Source organism: Nothoprocta perdicaria, unplaced genomic scaffold, assembly GCF_003342845.1.
Source record: "Nothoprocta perdicaria isolate Ctin4 unplaced genomic scaffold, notPer1 scaffold_146, whole genome shotgun sequence".
NCBI classification, from domain to species: domain Eukaryota; kingdom Metazoa; phylum Chordata; class Aves; order Tinamiformes; family Tinamidae; genus Nothoprocta; species Nothoprocta perdicaria.
In genome coordinates this window covers 1,413,752-1,438,687 of record NW_020454605.1, presented here as the reverse complement: position 1 = coordinate 1,438,687, position 24,936 = coordinate 1,413,752, and the positions used below count along the sequence as shown (strand labels likewise).

The 24,936-nt window shown below is 43.1% G+C and overlaps 1 protein-coding gene across 1 annotated transcript; it reads right to left on the bottom strand.

Moving 5' to 3' along the window:
• Nucleotides 1–1,038: 1,038 nt before the first annotated feature.
• Nucleotides 1,039–23,028, bottom strand: GDPD4 (glycerophosphodiester phosphodiesterase domain containing 4). Its single transcript, XM_026034518.1, has 15 exons — nt 22,827–23,028; nt 22,478–22,581; nt 20,032–20,125; nt 14,679–14,738; nt 12,922–13,020; nt 10,178–10,271; nt 9,100–9,245; nt 8,640–8,722; nt 7,681–7,831; nt 6,934–7,158; nt 5,847–6,004; nt 4,674–4,821; nt 3,119–3,201; nt 1,825–1,907; nt 1,039–1,663 (listed from the first exon to the last, which is right to left on the bottom strand). Exons 1-15 carry the CDS (start codon nt 23,007–23,009, stop codon nt 1,632–1,634), a joined length of 1,743 nt encoding a protein of 580 aa, XP_025890303.1. The 5' UTR covers nt 23,010–23,028; the 3' UTR covers nt 1,039–1,631.
• Nucleotides 23,029–24,936: the final 1,908 nt, after the last annotated feature.

Below are 24,936 nucleotides of genomic sequence, written 5' to 3'. Positions count from 1 at the left end.
GCAGCCTGTTCCAGGGCTCTGTCACCCTCACAGGAAAGAAGTTCTTCCTCATGTGGAGATGGAGCTGCTTGGGTTTCAACTTGTACCCATTGCCCCTTATCCTATCAGTGGCCACTGAGAAGAGATCGGCCCCTTCCTCCCTACATTCTTCCCTCAGGTGTTTATACATCAGATCCCTTCTCAGTCTTCTCTTCCCCAGGCTAAACAGGCCCAGCTCACTCAGTCTTTTCTCATACGAGAGATGCTCCAGTCCCTTCATCATCTTTGYTGCCTTCTGCTAGAGCCTCTTTAGAAGCTCCACATCCCTCTTGTCCTGGGGAGCCCAGTACCGCACCCAATACTCCAGGTGCAGCCTCACCAGAGCTGAGCAGTGGGGCAGGATCGCCTACCTTGACCTGCTGGCAACGTCCTCCTGATGCAGGCCAGGATCTTCTTGGCCACAAGGGCACTGCTGACTCATGGTTAACTTGGTGTCAACCAGGACTCCCAGGTCCCTCTCCGTGGAGCTGCTTTCCAGCAAGTCAATCCCTCATCTGTGCTGGTGCCTGGGGTTATTCCCAGGATCCTGCACTTGTCCTTGTTGAACCTCAGAAGGTTCCTCTCTGCCCAACTCTCCAGYCTGTCCAGGTCCCTCTGAATGGCAGCACAGCCCTCYGGAGTGTCGGCCACTCCACCCAGGTCGGGATCATCTGCAAACTTTCTCAGGGAGCCCTCTGTGCCCTCATCCAAGCCATTGATGAACAAGYTGAACAGCATCGGGACCAGTACTGACCTCTGCGGGAACAATGTGCCAACAGCCATTGGCAGTAGTGAAACAAACACCTGGATGCAGAGCAAGTATAAAGATCTTCCCGAGGGAAGGACACTTGGTGGTACCAGGTCACCTGTGGCACAAACGTCCTAAAGAAAGATGTTGTGCTGCTAGTTGTAGTCCAAGTGGTTATGTCGCCAAGGCACCAAAACATCTGTTAGCACCTTTGGGCAAAAATGGCCTTGTTCACAACCAAGAAGGGAAAGGGTCTGTCCCAGCAGACSTAGCAGTAGGATTCTCCTGCATGGATGGTGCACACTTGAGGCTAGAGAAGATCTGCCAGTAATGAGGGAGTGTGTGGAGCAGAGGAAGTCAGTCTGATTGGAGAAACACCAGCAGCCAAGGACAAGCAGGGCTGGAGGATGCTCAGATGGTGGCAGCTTGTACCAAACAGATGCACTAACAGAGGATCCGTAACAGGAGGGTATCAGGATTGTTKCCCTGTGGACACCAACAGTATGAGGGAGGGACATGTGGTTCCCATGTGGCTGCTGCCAAAGGGATTTAGCACCTAGTYGTGGTGCCCAACTTTGTCACAGCTACAACCCCATCTGTGCTCCCCTGTAACCTGGTCCATCCCCGCCAGGCATGAGATTATAAGAAAAGCTGTAGGCAAGCAAGACAGGACCAAAAAAGGCATGCATTTTTGAACTATCTATCTCCCCTGGCCAGGGCTTCTCCTTCTTGATGCCTTTGCCTGCATTTTGCTGTCCTGTGACTCCCACCCTTGTGTGGTAGCTGGTGGTAGGAGGAGGTATCAGGGGAGGCTCCGCTCTCCAGTCACTGGTGAGTTAGCAAGTCTGTCTCCTTCTTGTCTCTGTCAGGCCACAACTGCAGGCATGTTGCCGAGTTCTGGAAAAGGAGACACAGAGTGAGCTACAGAAATGCTTGCAGCTGTTCTGCCAGGAGTTGTGAGCAGAGTCAGGCCAAAAACGCTCACAGCTCAGGCCGTGGGGTCCTGCAGTCTCAGCATTAGCCCCACAGAGGCTCTCAACTCTCCTTGCCCAACTCACCTGTCCTGAACTTGTTGTAGGTGCCACCCTCCATCATTGTGCCACCATCATGGGCACAGCAGGAAAAACTCCGCTCCCGCCACCTGTGCAGGGCAAAACATCTGGGTTAGGCCACTGCTTGATGTGGGTTCCCCTTGCAGCTCCTTGGAACTTTGGTCACTCGTCTTCAACTTTTATCAGAGCAGGAACTGCCCTCATAATTTTGGAATTTGTTCAAATCCCTTCTACGAAGGAACCCTGCTCCATAATACCTGCATGTCCACCCCGCACATGTATGGCAGTATTTTGAAGGCAACTTTGTGACTAATCCCTGTTTTCTATGAGAGATTTAAGTGTTCAGAAACCCTAGACTTGTTCACAGCAACAGGTTCCTAAGCGGCTAGGAAAACTTTAGAGTTGTAATTTTTGGTAAATCTGATATTTTTAAATCTGATAAACAAGACCACTCACAGACTTCAGGCACTGCTGATGGCATCTCACTCCTTATACATGCTAGGAGTGTCCTTGTCTCATGTCCAGACAAGAAAAAGGGATATGGCTGGATGAGAAATGTCTACAGAGTTCTGGGAAATCTGGAAAATCTCCCACTTGAGGAGGGAAAAGCCTAAGCGCCCCTTAAATTTGCCTGTACAGCCACTAGTTCATCACCTGGTTAAATTGTAACCTGTTCATCCTCTCAGAGCAAAAACAGATCTGATGTCTTTTTACACACCAAGGCAAAGCAGTCTGTCTTGTCCAGCTCTGTATTGACACAGAGTCTGTTTTGTGAACTGGTTTTCCAACATATAAAATGGAGGCAATGTCCTTGAATTAATGAGAGTAAAAATAAAYTGCAGTTTGTGAGATGCTCATAATTTGATTTGCATCTGAGGATGGATTTTTTGAGTGGCTCTGACATAGGAAGACACAGAGACATGCTCAATTATTAACAATGAGAGCTTTCCTTCTAAGTAAATCCCATGCAACAGGGTCTATAATGTGAAAATAGAAGAATCAGCTCTYCCTTCAATCCATCAGCTTCAATAACTGGGTTTGACTGCTACCCTGAACCCACCAGATTTCCACTGAATCTTGGAATGGATGATGGCCAACTTGCCAAAAGAAATGGAAAAATAAGAACAGCAGAAGTGGAGGGATCTTTGGAGTCTTAAAGGGCTTTCTTCTAACTCCTGAAGGGAAAGGAGATGTCCTTCACAGCACTTTTAGCCATCCAAATCACCAGAAAGCATTCCTCCACCCCTCTGGTTGTAGCAAGACAACAGACTAGAACAGCCATTAGCAACTCAGTACTTACCAATGCAGAGCAAAGATGAGTGAGATGAGGAAGATGGAGGTCACATCTGTCAAGATCCACATGATTTTGTACTGCTGTGGAGTCTGGAAGAGAAGAGAGGATGTATTCAATGCCATGGATCTACCACAGAGTCTGAAACTCAAAAAAAAAAAAAAAAAAAAAAAAAGGTGCTAAAGTTCCCCCTTGCTGCTTGACTATGGAAATCCAGCTGCCTGGTGTTTACCAGTGCAGGTCCCAGTACTGGCCAGTGGTGTCCCCCAGGGGTCGCCTGGATGCCACCCTGTGCCTCGTGCTCTGGGTGTCCCTGCTGGAGCAGGGGGGTTGGACTAGATGATCTCTAGAGGTCCCTTCCAACCTCAACCATTCYGTGATTCTGTGAACATCCCTCAGTCTTTAAACAGCATKTAGTAGTTAAGTGGTAACCTGCCTGCATGTGTTGATGCCACAACTAGTGGCACCTGCCTTCCCCTTGCAAGACTGTACCTCAYTGAACACCACAGAAGGCTGGGGTAGCTCCTGATTTAAACCTAGTAGCATCTTAAGATTCACCCTCGGACTGGACCTCTATCCATTCTCAGAATGGACTTAAAAACTGTTGTTTTTCATTCTCTCAGATGGAAAAAAAAGGAAGCATTGTAAAATCCTCTTCATGAAGCCAGTTACATAGTGTTACAAATTACACTTGCAAGGACTCTAGTTGGACCAATGTCCCAGATGCCCATTAGTCCTTTAGGTTGTTCAAAGATGAGTAGGAAACAGACAAATGTGAAAAAAATATTTCACCAAGACATTATTATCTCTGTTTTTGTTTCCCTTGGGCTTGAGAAGAGGTACAGGAGGACCCAGGAAGTGAAGAACTTCTGAGATAAACAAGCCTCAAAAGTTTAGAAATAAAAATCCYCACATGAAAGCCACATATAGCCACAGAGTCTCCTTTATTCTCTCCATAAAAGCCTCAATATGACTTTTTTTGTCTTCATCTCAAGGTATAAGTCTCTTAAGTCTTATCAAACAGAATGTTTCTCCCTAGGCCAAGAGAAAAGGGAGGAAGGGGACAAGCTGTTTTCATTGGTGGCCAGTGATAGGAYGAGGGGTAATGGGCATAAGCTGGAGCACAGGAAGTTCCATCTCCAGGTGAGGAGGAACTTCTTTACTGTGAGGGTGACAGAGCAGTGGAACAGGCTGCCCAGAGAGGTTGTGGAGTTTCCTTCTCTGGAGGTCTTCAAAATCTGCCTGGATGCCACCCTGTGCCACATGCTSTAGGTGTGCCTGCTTGAGCAGGAAGGTTGGACTAGATGATCTGTAGAGGTCCCTTCCAACCTTGAACATTCTGTGATTCTGTGATTCTATGAAAAAAATAATAAAAAAAAGAGATATGGTGGTAAAGCTAGGAGTTGCTCACAGAAGCCAGTAAGCTAGAGTTCRGCTTATATTCTTCTCCGTCCAGAGGGACACCTCCTTTACCCATGCATGAACTGATCTGTTCTCCAAATATAACTWTGAACATACCATCCCTACTTCATACTCCTGGCAATAAGGGAGAATTTTTGCTTACCATAAGGAAGAGTGGCTGTCTGAGGTTCTTCAGCATGTGGACAGTATTGGTGGTCACAGAGTGAGCCCCAGAGCACCAGGCCAAGGAGAAGAGCCATGGTTCATTRACCACATAGAGGTTGGTGGTGATATTTGCCTCAGCATATTTCCTTTAAAAGAGCAAGAAGTTAGGAAAATAAAGAAGCAACGTACTTCCTTTGTGCTGAATTTCATAACAGCATCTTTAAACTCACCTCACAGCTGGCCACTCAACCATATTACATTTGCAACATTGTTTGATCATTTGTCAAACCCTTATAAGCTGTTGAACCTTAATATGAAGTGAGACCCTTCTCTGCAATTGCCGAAGAAATGTCATCAGTATCAACTTCTGTAAAACTACCTAGCATCTATCCTGGATCTATGCAGAATCTGGAAGATTATCATTAAGAAAACATCACCTCATCCAACGTTATAAATTTTTGCATTCCTCTGTTTTTTATTATATTTAAAGGCTCTTGCAAATGGAAAAGAGCAAAAACTCAATTTACAAAGGAGAGCTAAWCAGTCAAGATAGGGTTTTTTTCCAAGAATTAGAATCATTTTGAAAATTACTCTAATAACCATGAATCAGACCACTGGAGAGTTGACATTTTCAGTGTATCACAAGCAACAGAGCAATAATAGCAACAGAGACAACAATTCCAAAACACGAGCTACAAAAGGGTGATGGTCTCACACCAAAGCATTAAGCATTCACACTGATGTTTGTGAAGGAAACACCGCAGGCTCAAGAGTTCTTCATTCTCCACAGTTAAGTACTTGCTGGTATTGGGGATGATTTGTCCATCCTTGGCCTCAGTGAAATACAAGGAATTGGGACACTTTATCCTGGTATTCCTTTACCCTGAAGWTCCTTAGATCCTGTCAGAGTATTTAATATAATGCCCCTTGATGGTGGAAAGGAGAAAGAGGGGGCACAGGGGAAGAGTAGCAATAACATCTGTCACCTCTTGGCCAATAAAAGGAGTGAACTAGTCCTTCACCGCCAAAAAGCTATAGGAATAGTTCTTCTCAAAATGATAATAGATCCTGGAGCCAGGCACTGGAGGGAGACATTGCCACACACACAAGGCAAGTGCACTCCTGATACTCCAGTCCATTGACTCTGCTAGAGGCTGAAATTGCTACTTACTGAATATCTTCACTGGACATTTCAGTATAGGCCAAATTGAGTTTGACAATATTGCCCATCAGTAGGTCTTCAACTGGGGCCTTACTGCCCATTGTCTGCTGAAACCCAGGAGCAACGGACTGAACAAAGGACCTCATGTCATTCTCTAGCCATAGGACCTGCAGGCAACAAGAACATCCAGTGAATTCACAATATATTGAGTTACTAATACATCCTGCCCTTTACAACCCCAACAAGTTTAAGGTCTTGTAAGGCTTAGTACAGGTCTGTCAAATGTCATATGTTGTACAATGATCAAAACGTATTTGAACYCAGGGTTATAACTTGCAAGTCACTGTCATACAGAAGTAAGCATTCATTTTTCCTTATCAGCTTGAAATCAATGAGTAATGTTTTACACAATCACACGCACAAAAAAAAAATGCTGGATTGCTGGATTTCTGTGAGAAAAAGCATCTTTGGTTAATGGGAAAGGCAACAGAAAATAAAGACCCTTTTTCCCAGGATGCGAGAAGCGATTCTTAGTGGAAACAGATCCATGTAATTGCCCTGATATCAGCGGATATATGCACTCATATGCATAAATTTAATATCTACTGCAAGCAGAGAGTTGCATGGGGAAGGAGGAAGATTTTGGGAGGATCCAGTTCCAGTTATTCTAATTTAAGACAGGGGTTTCCACTGTAATACATAAATATGGATGGATGACAGAATATAGGCTACTATATATTACAGTGAGGAAAGGATGCAGTTTGGGGGCTAATGTATCAGCTAGCATCCTTTGTCCAATTTCTTTGTGTGTTGTGTGTTTTGTACATAGTAAGGAACTGATGCTAGCGGTAGATTCCAAACGATGCTTTTTAAAAGAGGCTGTTGAAAGAGGAACCACACAAGAAGAAGAAGGATATTTGAATTTGGCCCTCTAAAGAAACCATCTTTATAATGGATTGTGCTCATAGATAAGCCTTCCYGATGAAGAAGTGAACTGTAGTGGGCTGTATTCTGTGCTGGTGAAGTCATGCTGGGTATGACATTAAAGTCTCATTTCTGAAAAGGAAAAGGGCATGCAGGAGTGAGACTATCCTACCAGATGAGGTTTAATCCCTGATTCATTGAGGATGACTTCCAGGGTTCTGTTGATCCAGGAATTCCTGTAAGGATGTTTCTCTGGAGGGCGGTAGAGATCAAATATCACAAGTTTATTCTGACTGTCTGCGAGGCGCAAGAAATTACTTAGCTTGTAAATTGACTGATTCATTGCCTGGTTTTGATCTTCCCTTGACAGTGCGCCCATGCATGAAAATGGTTTGTCCTAGAAATAAATAAATAAATGCAAAAGGAAATCAATCAGTCAGTAACATCTAGGATAGCTAGCTACAGGCATAAAACTCACATCTGTAAGAAGAAATTTGGCATCAAGCCCCAGTGGGTCAGAAATATTTTGTCTTGCCCTTCTACCTGAGAAACAGAGGAAATTAACCCAGGCTCTGGGATCTAAACTGTGTCACAGCTACCTCTATTCTCATAGCCTCATTCTCCCACCGTCTTGGCTGTGGCAATTATACACAGCAACTTGCACAAATAGTTGTTGCCTTCTTTCTCCAGCCCACMAGTTCTTCTGCTTCTATGATAAGGAGCCACAAGGACATCCCACAGTCAAATATGACAGATCTCCTAGACCTAAAGCCTAYTGAACAAAGAAAAGAGACCTCAGCTGAAAGAGTTCCATTTACCTGAGTTTTGACCCAACTGGTAACTTCTGCCTTAATTCTAATAATCAGTAGCCAGGTGGTATCTCTTTAATAGCCAGTTGATAGTCCTTGATGGCACTCACCTTAAGAAACCATGTTCCAGCGTTTAGCTCCTTCAGGGCATCCCAGGAGAAAAATGCTGCGTTTTGAGTAGTCTCATTGGGGTAGACCTCCTCAATGTTGGTTGTCCTCTTCAAGGTGCTGTCATGCATGAGGAAAGGAATCCCATCATAGCTGTGGGAGAGCAAGAAGCTAGGTTATCTGGGACATGGCTCCATTCATGGCATGAGCCAGGTCAGAACAATCTAGCAAAGGGTGCATTAGGGAAAGTGGCTGAGACTCAAAACACTAAGTTATAGCTATAGCTCATAAGCTATATAGCTCAGTCAGCTAAACTGACTGAGTTATATACTAGCTATATATAGCTATATATAGCTATACTACTGAGTGACTTTGGAGAAGACAAGCCTCTCTAGGCCTCAGTTTTCACATGGACAAAGTGCAGATGGAAGCATTTATACCTGCCATATCACAAAAAGATGGATATTAATTGTCAATAGAGAACCTAAACATAAGTAATTCCCTCACTCAAGTCATAATTTCACACTATCACACTGCTACTGAAGTGCCAATTAAAAAACTGTTTGCCCTATCCATCATGTTAATAGTTCATAGCAAAAGGTCCCATTCACAGGGGCAATTAAATGTCTAATAATTAGGGCAAAGCTGTCACAGGCCTGTACACAGTTTCCTGGCATTTTATTAGGTCTGATCCAATCCTCACTGAAGTCTGGAAGCCAACGGGGGTTGGTTCTCTGCAAAGTGTTTAAAATGCACTAAAGAAATAATGATTGTTAAATCAATAGCTTCAAACTTACTAACTTCCTGAGAACAATCAGAACAGCCTGTATCACTAGACACTAACAGAGGGATCCAAGTCCCAAACCTTAGTAAAACCTAATTGTCCAAAATTTAACAATTCCAAAAGGAAGTCTTAGAAGCARCAGTTTATATTCCTTGAGACACAAGATTTTCTTCTTACCTAATGGTTACATCTGTTTCAAGACCATCTCCACCATGTTCAATGGTCTTCTGAAATGACATCTCAGTGTTTTCTGGTGCCAGCTGGGAAGAAAGCAGCCCATAAGAACATTGTTTTCACACATACTGAAGAAATCTGTAAATACTTTCTCTTTTTATCACTGCTGGTTTCCATTAAGGGAAATATCTAGTTAAAGGGTACTTTGTTCTGCACTGGAAAGTCTTTGTTTTATTCCATACTAGGTGCTACACCTATCTTGTGCYTACAGAGCAGTGTCATCTTTGCTAGTAAACCCATGCAGCGATGCCTTTGGCATCCAAATCCAAAATAAAATGCATCCCCTCCACCCACGCAGACTGTTCTTCCACAGCTCTTGGGGACAAAAAAAAAGAAAACATAGCAACGAAGGTAAAAATACAAAGGATGAAGGAATGATGTAAACTGTCTTCTCTGAACTTACCATTGGTGCTCCACGGTGCCCAATGAGGGCTGGCTTTGGTCCAAGTGTCCCCACCTCTCTGATGCAAGGTGAGTACATCCCCAGAGGTATCAAGAAAAGAAAGAGAAGGATAGCCAGGTATGGACCAACAATTATCACCTGAACAACTGCAAGAATTTGAAGGAGGAAGGCTAGAGTTAATCCACGTGGCAATAAATGGGTTTGCCTTGCAGCCTGACTTTTAACACAGCCCTCCAATTAAACAGCTATTAACCTTCATCCCCCGCTAACCCATCCCTCCTTCCCCTAACCATCACATTCACTTCAACCACACAATCCAGGAAATGCATGGGTAGAAAGCTGCAAAATATCCAGCTTGGATCTAAGCTCACTGCCTAGGTTTTCTGTAGCCCAGCAGAGAGACGGGCACGGTCAGAAGGCAACAGCCTGTATGTCTCCCATAGACTAGGACAAGCTGCCTTCTGCTCATTCCTGTCTCCCTGCTTTGATTAAGCCTGTTTGTTGGGCTGTTTGTGTAGTCAGTGAGCACAACACCTAACTTTGGGCATCAAAAGTGGAAACTGCCAGTTTTGCTTCAACGGCTAGGGTAGTATTTGCTATAAACCCTCCAGTTCTGCCAATCTGAATTTTCAGCCTGGTTACTGAACCATCACTTCTCCGTGTCTAAAGCTGGGAATATAGAATATAAAGTGTCAGCGTCCATTCCCCAGGCAAGAATCAAATGTGTAGAGCAGAGTTCACAGCCATGAAGCTACATTGTTTTTGTCCTCGAGGCAGGATCACTAAGATTAAACTCCTTATTGAGTATGAAACTGAGCTTGTGACAGTCCCCAAACCATGCCCAATTACTGCCTTGAAATAGGTCAGAACTGTGCAAAGCAGCATGCAAATCAGTAACGAGTCTAGAAAGCCACAGGACAGTGCATGGCCCCGATCTCTATCCCTGCTAATTTCCCACAGGATAAAAGCCACCTACAGCTTGAATACAATGCAAGGTGAAATGGCTTCTGCATACTTGGTTTCACACACTGACATGAGTCTTCTGTCATACTGGGAAGAGGGAGCAGAGCTACTATACCTTTCTTATCTGCTCTGATGGCATGCAGAGCCACAGGCCAGGACAGGAGGACCATGATGGTTATTGCCCCTATGTGGAGATAGGGAGCTGTGATCTGGAAAGAAAAGGATTTCAATGACTGGAGACAGGTAGAAACAAATCCCAAGGCAGCTACMACTTTCCACAGAGAAAGGCTGCTGCTGCTGATACCAGCAGCTCACCCTCTCTCCTGAGCCCAGGCTAAGAAGTAGCCCTCATCTTAGCATTCAGTTCTCCTTTCTCCTAAGTTAGTCTCAGTCTCAGAGCAGGACTCTCTCTCTTCACTACCTCTATATAATAATACATGAGCATCTTCCAGAAAGTATCGAGTTAATCCAACACAACTGAGCCCAATCCAAACCAATCCAATTCAATCTAACCCAGTCCATGTAACAGTCRTTTCAGTGCTACACTGCAACTAGATCTTTACACTGATGTCAACAAAYCTGAGTGATAAAATCTGGTATTTTACACCAGTATGGAACTCATGTGATATAAAAAACCCAGTTAACCTAGCACATGTCTAATCACATATTTYACCAGCCTCATATGCATTCTGCAGCACCCAGCCTTTACATTTACAATGTATTCCAGGCAAATAATTAATTCTCATTTACTTCAGTGAAACACTTATTTTTAAAGGAAAACATTTAGTTCATTTGCATTAGTGCTAATTGCATTTTTTTCCTTCTTTTTCTTAATTACAACTTCAAGTTGGTGGCCTCATAGATACTTCTACTGTTTCACTAGCAGAAAACAATACGTCTTAGTGCTTTCAATATGTTATATAAAAGCTATTGCTGAGCAGATATAGTAACTGCACTGGATTTTTTTGGTCCTAAAGATTAAACAAGACCAACTGAGAGCCACTTCTGCACTTTCCACATATGCATAACCAGAACAGGAAACTTAACAGATAGTTTGACATTGAGAGCTTGGCTCTTCATTCAAGTGATGTTGGCATGACATGCTTCTTAAAACTTTGGAAATCTTACAAAGAAACCAATCCATTATTTTCGTGTGCTCTTCGGAGACCTGTGGATCCAGTTGCAGCTAAAACTTGGAGTTATTAAATGTGCTAGAGAAAAGATATATCCAGATGTCTTTTCTATTGCTTAGTCCATATTCAAAATAACATCTGGCTGCTGATGGAGACAGGAGGTATGGCCTTGTTATAATATATGGCTGCTCTCCAAGGCAGTCTGTGGAAGGTGTCAGTGCATAACCATTTCCAGGTTTGCTTTTAAAAATTCAGTTTAATTTTAACCCAGATGATTGAACAATGATGCTGGCTATTACTCTTTTACTAAATCAATTTGTCTGACCTGTTGCCTGGAATCTAGGACATYTGATAGATTTTGATATCAAGAAGAGACTAGAAAATGCAATGTCATGTCACAGGATACACCAGCATTTCCCAGTTATTTTCCCTTCCAAACTGGAACAAGAAAAGGTGGACCCTCAACACTTTGCACAGTGCATGATCAGACAGCTGGCTTACAGCAGTTGCTGAGTGATCTTGTGCATGACACCATCTATCCCTGATACTTGATATCAACATCGTCTAACCAGAAACAGGATTCACTTATGCAAAAGAAAGGTGTCATTCGAGATGTCCAGGATATCTGAGATAGCTGCATAGGACTAATGGACACAAGATCTACAAGAGACTCAAGCCCTTTGGGAACAGCAGCAGGAGGCCAGGTGCAGCATCTCCAAGGACACAAACACCTGCACTAAACAGCACCATGGCAGCCTGAACACCTTTTCTCTCTCCTCCCTTGGAGTCCTTAAAGGAGAGGAGAAGCTTATGTCTTCTACTTATCTTCACCAGAACAGAGCCCCAAGGTTGCTGAACTTTGTAGAGCAGGGAGAAGTGTGTGAACAGCTGTACCCTACAAACAGCACATCCCAAACATGCTGCAGTGACTCTTGGGCTGCCAATTGATTCCACTCCCAGTCCATTGCTCTCCTCATATTCACAAGCAGTATACGAAGGTAAGTGGGGAGAGATGATGTGGCCAAGTAATATCTGCAAGGCAATTCTATGGTCACAGCTGTCAACTTCCTTCTCAGTACATACTGGGGACCCAGATGCTCTGGCACTGAACAGCACTGGGCAGCTCTGCCCTCCACTTTCAGATCTGCCTAAAGTTGAGGAAGCTGTAGCAGATCGCACACAGGGATCTGCCCTGCATCCCACAGGTTGTCCCATCTCACAGTGACATTCCCCACCTGCTGTCCAGAACAGGTCAATGCTATCCTGTCTTCAGGAAGGAAAACTGCCTGTGTCACAGATGGAGAAAAGAGAAACTGAACTTTTGTTAATGTTAAGACCACTGAACCAGCAGAAACTAAGTAGGGAACAAGTCCTTGTTCCAGTGACCCTACCAGCCCAGGGGTCTGATTTACCCATCCTGGGTGCCTGTGGAGAAATAGCACACATATGATGTTTTTGCCAAAAACAAAGGATGTGACTTCCCTAAATGAGACCTTTTACATCAAACACATAGACTGAAACCAAACCTCAGGTCTTGGCTTCCTTCTCTCAMTTGTAAACGTAAAATCATTAAGAAAATTTTATGCAGAACTGCACAGTCTGTCAGGAAAAGCACATGAAAAATATCATCCTACTGAAAGTTTTCTACCTATTTTCAAAAAATACTTGTAAGATCTTTTTTTTTTTTTTTTTTTCTGTTTCAAACAGATGCTTCAGTTGTTCTTACCTGGAATGACAGACGTACAGTTTTCCACTGATCTCCCCACAGCACAGATAATACAAAGAGGGCTGAGACAGAGAAGCCCAGGACAAGAAAAGTCCCAATCTGGGGAGGCAAACAGGAAATAAATCAGCTTTGGTATTTCTGCACAGGGAATGCAGCACATCTGCCTGGCAGATAGGATTGGGATGCACGAGTTATGCCAGTCCAGAGACAGAGCTACGAGGGAATAAAAACACCAGCAGTGCTATTGATTGGATTTTCTCTGTGGTAATATGGATTTTAAGAGTTTGGTGCCAAGGCTAAATCATCCTTCAAGGCTCCCTSCACAGTCAGTGGTAAAAGTGAGGAATTTCCAGGGGTCATTCATTCCATCTTGCTTCTTCATAAGAGATGCCTCTCTCTCCATCTCTCTTCCCTTTCTCCCTCTCTCTCTCATTTTATGTTACTGTAGATGAAACCTAGATGATCAGCTTACATCAGATCCCTGACTTGTAGATGGCTAAATTCACAAGTGACAAATCCCTGAGACAACAACATAACTTCCTTATGCTGTAAGTTCATGTAAGTCTTTGTTATGCAACAGACTTCTTCAGCTGCAAACATTCTTATAACTCACGGATGAGAGCTCACTTTTTAAATGCAAAAGTGAGAAGGTAGCTCACTCTCATCTCTGGCTTCTCGCCCAGTTTGAGAACAATGCAGGTTATGGTGTCAGGCTCATGTTTACACACCATCTACCTTCTAAGAACTACACACCATCTACCTTCTAAGAACTAAATTCAAGCAAAAATTGCAATGATACTGCAACTTGCAATGGAATTCCTCACTTTTTCAGGGGGATCATACAGATCACTTTAATAATGAGCCTCTAATCTCTTCCACCTAAGGATGCAGTCCCATTTTTTTTTCCATATATAGCTCTACAAAAATCTCACCTTTCTGKCTCTTCCAGGAGCCAATGTGCAAGAGTAAAAATGACTGCTGTCATTATTTAATTGAAGAAACAGATGATCAAATATCTGCACATTCAGCTATTCTGAATAGCTGAACATTTCATTTTAAATACGCCACCCAACTCCCATGAATTTCTTACAGAAGGTGATTTGAAGACACTACTTTGTAGCAACAGCTCCCTGAGGATTTGCTTCTCAAGAAAGGATTTGCTTCTCTACATTTGCTTCTCACCTTTAAGAGCCCAGGTGACATTTCCTACATCATCCAAAAGGCAGATGACACCAGGATGCTTTGGAAAAGCCAGATTTTTGTTCTGCAGAGATATCAGCCACTTTGTTTACAGCTGCTGGAGGCTGCTACAGAGCAGGACTGTGCTTCCTAAGGAAACTTTGCTTTTGCAATATGTTACCTATAGGTTAGCACAGGTTACCTAAAAGGTACCATATCTAGGCATGTCAAATAGGGACATCTTCATCTGAATGAGTCATCACAAGCTCCTTTTGGAGTCAGTGGGAAGGAGAGGTACTTCAGATGTGATTCATCTCCTCTTAATTTAGATGTCTACAAGCAGCTGGATGAAGCATCCGCAGAGGTTGTTTCCCTCTAACAACTGCAGAGGGAGGCTGGGGGTGATTAATGCAGGTGGAGACATTATTCTCATGCTATCTAAAGTCTCCTAAGAGTAACCCTTTCACTCTCTTTCTTCTCTCCTATAACCTAGGCGGCTGCTTCATGTAGAGACATATCACAGATTCAATCGGTTTAAATACAGATTAGTGTTACCACAAAGTTCTGACTCTCCCTACCTTGTGACTCCAGTGCAAGTACAGCTGCTGACCTTCTGCAAGCAGACACATTGCTAGGACCTAGGAAAATAAGAAGACATGGTGTGTTTCTTGGTATAGAATGCTGAAATGTACTTGGGAGAGCATGTTTGGAATCATTTTTGCATTGGAAAATCATGTTACTCCAGGCCTTTCCACTAATGAAAGTGCTGTAAGTAAAACCACTCATTCACTTATGAAGAGAACTGGAGGATATTTTGTTGTTGAAAATACATTCCTGAAATGGGGAAGCATGTATCAATATCACTCTGCAGGACCACAGCCTCCCACAACTAACAGGTAATTGGGCATCTCTGTCACCTCTGATGGCTCTTCTTTCTCTGAGAAGACAAACTATGAAAGAGAGAGATGGCCAGGGCCAACTGCCATGATGTAAACCCATACAGCACTAACTTTGWCTATTTTCCATTCATGTGTTGTGGCTAGAGCAGTATCAGTCATGGGAGAGAGCTCACAAAATTAAAGATATAGAGCAGAGAGCAAGAGAAATGATGCTTCCAGAGTAACTGCAAGCAATGCAAGAGACAGGCATATCACAGAACACAGAAAAAAAATAGAAAATTCAAAATCCTAGCTTCGTTGGATTTATTTTTGGCCCTCATCTGTGGCCCTGTGGCAAGCCTGTTCCTTTCTCTGATCCTGTGAGGCAGAGCACAAACCCCCATCCCATGGCAGGGGACAAGAAAGAGGCCTCAAACACCTGAGTGACTCTCCCACAAGTAAAGCACAAGGAAAATCCACCTAGGGCTCTGCAGGAGACTCTCTAAATTGTCACAGACCTAAGCAATCAATGAATCTGGTGATGACTTTCACAAGGTATAGTGAAAAGCATCTCTTTACAGACATCAGTGCTCCACTGACAAGGCCAATTTATGATCCAAGTCTCTCCAGACTGTCACACAGTGGGTTTACATGAAAGTAGGACATTCRGTTTTAGAACAATAATATAATGGGAAGGGGCTCTGCTCTCCTGAAATCTAACTGCAAAGGAATGTAAGTTGTTTCTGATGCAGCAACAAGCACTCTTTTTCCAGAATGGTGCTGATTTGAAGAGAGATAGGCTCAGCAGAGAATACAGATAAGCTTTTAAAGTGCTTCTTGACATTTTAGCCTCCTTTAATTAAATCCTACACTCAGTATATAATGACTAACCATGGGAGTAGTTCACAGAGAGTTGAATTACTGCTGAAGATCTTAATCCAGCCCCATTAAAACAAGCTAGAAAGAAAGAACTTCAAAATCTCCACTTTTCTGTAAGCAGTATTAAAACACCTGGGCCTTGCCTAAGTACATCCCAATAGTTATTTTGCAGGTTGTGCTCATCCAGACTTTCCCCCACTATCTCTGACTTGTGGGATAGCTTCCATGTGAACCATGTAGCACATCTGGGAATGTTGTTTGAAGGAAAGCTCATTYCTATGGCTGAAAACAACTGCTCATTATCTGTGTACAAGGAGAATGAGCAACGGGTTTTATCCTCAGAAGGTGAAGAAGGATCTCTTCCAGTTGCACTGTTGGTYCCTGCAGGGGAACACATCTTGATGGACCAGTGAGCTGGTGCAATGAGGACAAGGCATGTCCTGTGTGGGTTCTGGCACAGTCAGCTTGAATTTTATGTGTTTTCCACACATCTCTGAAACTTAGAACATCTCAAGCCATGGTCACATAGCTTCTTCCCACTCCCCCCAAAATGGCTCAAGACCTCACCTGCACATATATCCAGGGATTGTCTTGACACAAGCAAACAGACACGTGGAATTTGGTGAGAGATACAAAACTTCAGACTAATCCTGCTGAGAATAAAGACAGGGTCTCTCTTGCCAGCCCTAAGTCCCCCTGAATCTTACAGCCTCCAACACTCGCAGTCTTCTCTTCCTCAGTAGCAATAAGTCTACTTATTACCCTTTGCTGTCTACCTCCTAGACAGTCAATAACAGACATTTCCTGGTGGTGAAGATTCACTGGAGAGGGGACTGCACCTCTGCCTCCCTATTTCTGAGTGGGTGCACGGATCACAAGGTTATGCTACAGAAGGATAGATAACAGACTCTTTCCTCGGTCTCCTTCAGCATGGAAATGGCAATTTGTCGAATTCAATACCGCTGGTAAAGTCTAGGCAGGCTCTGAGCTTGCTGCCACATGATGTTTTGAGATCAATCTTTGGCCGTCAGTGCCAATGTACTACTCTGAGTGTTCTCTCAGTAAAGGTCATTAAGCATCTGAAACTCTTTAAACAATCACAAGTCGGGTCCCCAAAACCCTTGGGTTGAAAACATGGTTAAACTGAAACACAGTTGAACTGCACAGAGGAAAATATTATCTTCTGGCTTTTGAAATTCTGAATAAGGAAACCTTTTTTCTTCTCCACTAAGCCTGAACTGCCCTGCAATTAGGCCCCTCGGTTTAACATTTTAGCTGTAATGGGGATGGGAAAATTGTCTTGGGGAGCAACGGCAATTGAATTAATTGTAACCAATTGTCTGAAAAAACTGCACTGATGCATGCAGACAGAGAGCATCTTTGCGCAGACAGCAAGAGCTTTGTTATGCAGCATTTTGTTCAGCCAGTAGTGGTCGGTGGGCAGGAGAGTGTTTGCTTCACTGGTTCACAATAATGACATGGAAAGAGGCCCGCAGGGCTCCGGCTGGACGTCATCATTAAGGAATAGAGCAAGGCACACGCAAACAAAAGCAGGCCAGCCACTGGTTGCTGTGAAAACTCTGTGCTCCCACAAGGGCATCAATGTGCTCAGTTTTCTGATGGGACTGGCTACTGGTGCAAGGCATTTGCCTCTCCTCTTGACAGACAGCAAATAGGCAGCTTGGAGACCGTATTCAGCATCTCTGTGGAAACCAGAGGGTAAAGATCTCTAGGGTAAAGATCTCCAGCTCCTCTTGCAACCTGAACACGTGCTATAATTCATTATGGGGGCCAGACCTTTGGCCATCCATTGTCTGAAATGTATAGAAGCGATGCAGCTGCTGGTCAGTGCCCAGTGGAAAAGCTGAGTTGCCTGTATTAGCTTGTGAAGCTGCTAGTGTTTCGGAGAGGAATTAATCACAGGTTACAGCGAAAGGAGTTGTGTCTGCTTTTTCTCAGTAGTCTTGGCACACTAAAATATTATTTCCTATGAAAAGCAGCTCTCTAATTCAAACTCCATGGTACAGATGCAGTTATATAACTAAATATAAATATAAATATAAATATAAATATAAATATAAATATAAATATAAATATAAATATAAATATAAATATAAATATAAATATAAATATAAATATAAATATAAATATTCTTCACAGAAACATAGGATGACTCTGTCTTTTGAGGCCTGCTTAAGCATTCATAATGCAGACCTGCCTGTCTGCCATGCTGGGTCCAAGCTGTGAAGATGCCTGTACAACCTCCAGCACAACCAGAGTCTTAAACAAAGCTAAAAGAAGCTTCGACACTGACGAAAGACATGTCAACACTATGAAAACAGGTACCAACACTGAACTGAAATGAAGGATAGCAGTTTTCTGTTCCAAATTTCTTTCTGGCTTTAGTTTGTCCTTATCTGCCCGTAGCTTCCAGCTATCACATCAGTGCTGGTTAGGAAGATTTGAACTGAGACTAATCTGTCTTGTTGCTAAGAATGTGTAACTCCTTAGAAAGACCATTGGACTGTCTGAGATGGACCAGGACTTTCTCAGGATCCTGAGAAAGCATGAATGAGAACCAGGAGTCCTCATGCTCAGGAAAACATGTACATCTCATTCCTGTCCACACTGTGATGGCTGCAGATTTGCACTTGTCAAAGTACAGTTTCAGAGGTATCCACGTCACACAAGTCTCCTTGGCAAGTGTTGCCCAAAGTAGCATTGTAACCTCTCAGCTGACAGCTCTGCTCCATGGCATCTGGAAAAGCCAGGCAGACTTTGCCAAGTAACTAACAGGACCTCAAGTCAAAGAGCCACCAGCAAAATYCTTGCAATCAAAATATTGTTATTTGTCCTACCCAGAGCTAAGTTAGTCCACAACATGTATGGTGCTATTAGTGCTGACAACACGGCCAAGCAGCTGTCCTTTTCATCACTTTATTTTTTATTTCTAGCACTAGAACAAAATAACTATTTATTTTTTGTCCCTGTGGAACTACCCCTGTTCCACTGGGACAAAAGATTCCAGAAAACCATTTTGTTTCCAGTGCCTGGAAAAAGCAAAAAGAAGCTCTCTGCCATGAGCAATTTACACAGGGAATATAAGATGATGCAGCAGGGAATGGACAAGAACAGCAGGAAATTATCATAAAAACTGGTTGTCTTGGTCACAGAGGTGAATCAAAGCCATAACCTCAGCCTCAGTCCTTGGAATATCAAAATGAAAACTGGAGCATGCATGAGCCTGAATACARATTCTCATCCTTGATTAAAGTGATTTCTTAGTCTACACCTCTTTATGCAGAGGATGGAAAGTTCTGCATATGTATTTATCTGGAGGTCAGAGCCTATGATAGAAAGGAAATGGAAGAAAGGATGAAAGAGAAGAAATTTCAGGAAATACATGTTTTTGTTGTTCTTGTTGATGTTTTTTCATTTATGTTTGCAGTAATCAAAGCGCACAGCTGATTAGAAAACTTCATGTTATCTGGTAAAGTAAAAAATTCATGAACATTCCTTCCTTGGACATAAACTTCAGGAGAGTGTTTTGAGAGCACGTTTGAGGCCTCTAACTGGAGAGAACCTGGAGAGATTCTGTTTAATGCAGAGATAGTCATGGCTGCTTCAGAGACAGTCTTTCCCTTCTAATGAAAGACTCRAAGGAACAGGCTGCCCAGGGAGGTTGTGGAGTCTCATTTTCTGGAGGTCTTCAAAACCCGCCTGGATGCCACCCTCTGCCACATGCTCTAGGTGTGCCTGCTTGAGCAGGAAGGTTGGACTACATGATCTCTAGAGGTGCCTTCCAACCTTGAACATTCTGTGATTCCGTGAAAGTTCCTTATTTCCTTACTGTTAAAATAAGAAACTTCAGCTTTCACTATATCTAAGTTTGCCTACTACTGGCATGGTTTTACTTGGTTCATGGACAGACCAGACAGATTTATTAAAGAGAAATCACTGGAAAAAAAATCACAGAATCTGCATCCAGCTCAGAGACCCCAGGTGGATACTTTCAGATATTTGTTGTGTTCCCTGACTTACCCAGACATCCACTGTCAGTAGCAGGAGATCAGACTAGACTGAACTTTGGTATAACACATTAAATCATCCCTATATTCACTTYTAAGACCCACTGTCAGCTCATAAGGAATTGCTTACAAGGAGTGGTACTTACCAATAAGAGTGTGATGTACATGAAGAGGATCGCAGCCACAATCAGAAGAACAAGAGACCAGAGAAACCAAAAGCCCAAGTTTCCATAGTTATACCTAAAAAGCAAAAAAATGTTATAAAATCCAGGTAATTAATTTTGATGAAAAAACGCCCCAAAAGTATACCTTTGGAGCACAACTGCTTGGAAAAGAGACTTGAACGGGTTTTTTGGGATGGATTTTTTTTGAGCACATCCAGGTCTGTATTGACCCAACAAAACATTGCTAGTGCTGATGGGCACAGATTATTGAATCTAAATCACATTGCTCTGCATGTCGTTATGTTTTTCATGTGAGGCACAAGCATCACGTCAGCTCAGCCCTTGCCTTGGCAGCCAACYGCCAGATTGCTGTGGATGAGCTGACATGCTTTTTGGAACATGGAGCTGCCTGTTCCCACCCCTATCGATAGCTGTACTGGCTAATAGGTTTGCTAGTAGCTTTAATAATGTTTGGGCTACTTCAGCACACAGTCTGGAGGCAAACAACAGCCTTTCAAATGATAATCGAACCTTCAAATGATAGTTGCACCTTTCAAATAATAAAAAATAACATGAAAATAATAAAAAGTAATATGAAAATAATTCAAAAAAAAAAAAAAAAGAAAAAATAGAGAAGGAAGAAGAGCCTACTTTGGTTCATATAATAGTGGTTGAGAGACTTGACTGGACTTCCCAAATCCAACATGAATCCTTTCAAGCACCAAATTAAGATTCCACACATGCCAGTAAAACACATGACCAAATGTAGAGCCTTGCTCCAGAGAAGTCACAATCTAACTATAAAAAAGCACCTTGCTGCAGACAAGGTAGCATGAGGAAACAGTAAGATGCTGCTGCTCATGCTGACAGCCTCTGTTGGCTGCAAGCACTGGCAAGCTCTTGTGCAGGACACTTCACAAGAAGAGGATTTCAGGTATGTTTTTAAAGAGCATGAAGTGTTAATGCCAGAAAGCTGGAAGCACTGCAGAAGCACAGCACAACCTGAGAGGGGGATGCTGCATGATTATGGACCCAACGTCTCACTGAGAATGAATTACCTTATTATACTTTTCCTCTCTGTAATAATTGAGCTCTTTAAATGGTAACTAATTTTAGGGGTTGATTTGCATAACTGTTATTGTCTGTATTACAGGAGGAAAGGCTCTATATCAATCCTTGCTGGCTACTCCATTGTTCCTRCATTGGGAACATGCAAATCTCTTTGCCCTGAAATAGTTGTTGCAATGCTTCCAATTCCAACCACTGTGTTTCTTCACAGGGAGAAGGAAAAAAAACAGATAATGAAAGAGCTATTTAGTCCCTTTGATTCCATCTTCCTAATTTTCTTTCTTCTGCTGCCCTCCTTATAGGTGGAGAAGATTGGGGCCTTCAGACTGTTCAGCTTGATCTTAAATCATTGGCTTCAAGGGAAGGGCAGCCTTTGAGTTTATGGCAATTGACTGGCATCCAGAACATCACTGCTCTATCCCTAGCAGAAAACATTCCCTGTTGTGTCCACAAGTAAAGACAGGTTAGGACAAGGTTTCATCATCCTGTTCTTTGGTTCCTGATCTCTCAAGCAGGTTCTACACTGCTTTTGCCTTGTCAGGGCAAGGCTAAGCTACAGTGTAAATTCTCCAGWTATCAGCAGACCCATCGCAGCCAGCATGGCATCCAAGCTCATTAATCCTTTGAGGAATCAGTGTTCATCAGCCAGGATCTAGAGTGGTGATGCCGCTTCAAGGCTTGAGTAACTGGCTGGTGCTGTGGAGAGGGATCAACTTTTGTAATTTACAGGCAGATGGTGAGGTTGGATGTGCTTTGTGCATGTGAGTGGGGACAACCAAAATGGGGTCTTCAGGCTTCCCTGRGGGCTCTGAAGTGCTTTGGGGAAACAAGAAAGAAACATTTACMCTGGAAAACTGGGTCTTCCCACCAAAATCCTCCTGAAAACATGGAAGTGATGCTACAAGGAAGCTGGAGAATTGAAAGAGATGGGCAAAAATATGGAAGGCAAGTTAGCAGCATTTGGTTCAGGAGTGGGAACAAGAGGCTCCTTTGGCTGTGTCTCTGGGAAGTTGGCAGCACATTTCAATTTTCACAGCTTTCTTCTGCATCCTTTACAGTTTTTCATACAAATACACATATATATCTCTAAACCATAGCCAAGCAAAGGGCAGAACCTTGGCACCTCTGAAATCATGCAATATTCAATTTGCAGACACTAACCAAGAATTTAAGAAGCCATAAATTCCGCTTGTGACTGCAGTGTCCTGCTGCATCACATCACATAGCATGTGTTGTGCTATACATTGTGCTATAGCTGCTCCCCTCTTCCACTGTGATCTCTAAACCATTTGATCCCGGAAACCTGCCTGGGGAATCTCACTAAAACACACAGAGGAGGGAAGGCAAACGTGGTACTTACCAATCAAAGTTATTGTAGTCATTTTTTGCTTCGCCCCACATATACAGAAAGATCAGAGAAAAGCAGAATGCTCCAACAAGCAATGGGAAGAACATGCATTCCCGCTGGAGAAAGAGAGAAAAGCCAAGTGGTTAGAGCTTTATTTGCTCCAAATCAAGCAAAGCAAACAGCACACACTACTTAGTTGTTGGCTGTTCACAAAAAACTCAGCTTAGTGCTGGACTCTCTGAAGCAGAGGTGGCACAAAGKTAGGCTCAGCTGCTCACAACAAGTGTCATTTGTTGGCTTGACTTATCTGACTTGCCCCAGTACAGATTTCAACATTTTTGCTGATTTTGGGCTAATTTACCGTCTTGCAGCAGCATTTCCCGGGCTCGGTCCTTCTGCGCTGGTACCGCTTCCACCGGCAGCTGTAGAAGCCAGCCAGGCAGGAGATGAAGGGCTGGTGCTCATATCTCTGCAGCAAGCGCCGACGTACCACCTTCAGCTTCCCAAACTTGATCCTCTTGAGGCTGGTGGCACCGGCATCCATCTGAGAGGGTTTATCTCATTTTCCTCCTGAAAAAGAAGATTGCAAGTTTTAGGAGGAGACTGTAACTCTCCTTTCCTTGTGATTAAGCTTTTCATAATGGAGAGCGAGGAACTTTTTCCCAAAGGATGCTGAGGACACTTACCTAATTTTACCCACTGAATTCTGAGTAACCTGAAGGTAAAACACCCTGCAATTCCCTTAGCAGCTGTTGTTATGCAGTGGGTGCTTCTGGTTATAACTSAGATGCTCTAAACCACCTCTGAAGGTGCCTCTCTCTCCTTTTGACTGCACAGAGAGCTCTGGGAAATGAAATCAYTAACTTAAGCACTCCATGAAGACTCTCAAAGATCTATCAGATGAACCTGAGCCTAGTCTGAGGTGTGAGAATTAATTCAGTATCACCGTGACCTGTGTGCAAACTGCTACCAGTTTCACTAGCTCATGTAGGAAAGGGTATAAAACTATACCAGTACACAACCCTGTCATCCTGGCATAACTGATGCACCAAGATTGACTGCTTAAAGAAAAAAAAAAAAAGAAAAAAAAAGATATTCCTGACTGAAATAGCTTTATTGGCACAGTTTTTTTCAAGGTGTGATTATAAAGACACACACATGGGARATCGGTTTGTAATTGGGATTTTAAACAAAGAACTTGCTGGTAGTAGGCAATTGATGTGGTTATCAGCAAGGCAAATAGCACAGAGAAAAGCAATTCACCCAGCAGGGCATCAACAAGTTTATAAGGAAAGAATTAGGGAAAAAAAATCTTGTGTTGGCATACAAAGGAGCACAGTTATCCAGCACTTTCTTTARAGTACAAAGATAGCCACTTTCTATTGCTTTAGAAAGCACCGCAGTGTCCCTAAGMCTACAGTGGCCATGTCCAAATCATGGAATGCCTGCTGTGAAGTCGCAGTTTGAGAGTCCAATTTCCTTAGATTATGTGAGAKAGAAATAGTCATTCAGAACAAGAGCGGGCAATTTGCTGTGCTATACACCTGGACGAAACACACATGCAAATTGCTTGCAAACAGCTGAGAGCACTGGGTGTCTTTGCAGAAATTACTAGATAAACCACTTGCAAATTGACACTTCAAAAAGAAAAAAAAAATCCTTATGATCAGTTTGCAGGAGGTAAAAATAAAACAGAAAGGTGAGATATAAATGATGCAAAGAATTTTTCTCATCCTCACTATGCTCTCAAATGTCCCAGGTTGGCTGTAGCTGGAGTGTAAATGAGGGTGGCTTGTAACGAAGTAAAAAGAGAAGGCAATTCTGACCTCTGCTAATTAAACAGTGTTGAGGTGTTTCATCCTGAAACAGATGTGTTTGCCCATCCAAACAGTAACAGGAATTCATGTGGGATGGGTTTGGGTCTGGATTGGGGTGAAGTCACCACTAAAAGCTCAGTTATTGGGTAAGGACATCCCCAGGTCACCCAAAGATAAAAATTTAATTCCAAAGCCATGTGGCAACAGGATTGCCCTGCTCTTGAGTTACCCAAAGCACAGATACCAGGGGGCTGTGCTGCATTATGCCAATGCAAGGGGTGGATACAACTTGTGGTCTTGATGAGCTGGTCTAAAGCATAAAGATGATTAAGACACTGCATCAAACCCAGCAGTTTTGCTGTCAGGTGACCACAAGATTTGTTTTCTGTCCTGATGAGGGTCTGAGGGTCACAAATGAATATTTACCCTATGGTACTGGAAACCAATCATGGAAAGTGGAAGAASTCATGGAAACCTGAGCTCAAGGCGATCTCAAAACGCTGTCTGCCCCATCTGGCTGGTTACTACCACATGTCAGATGTCAAATCTAGACATTAGTTTAGGCTCCTCATAGCAATTCCCAGTGGCAGAGATCCCACCAGCTCCTAAGACAGGGAGGTGAGTCTGAACTAGCACTATTGTTAGAAAGGTTTT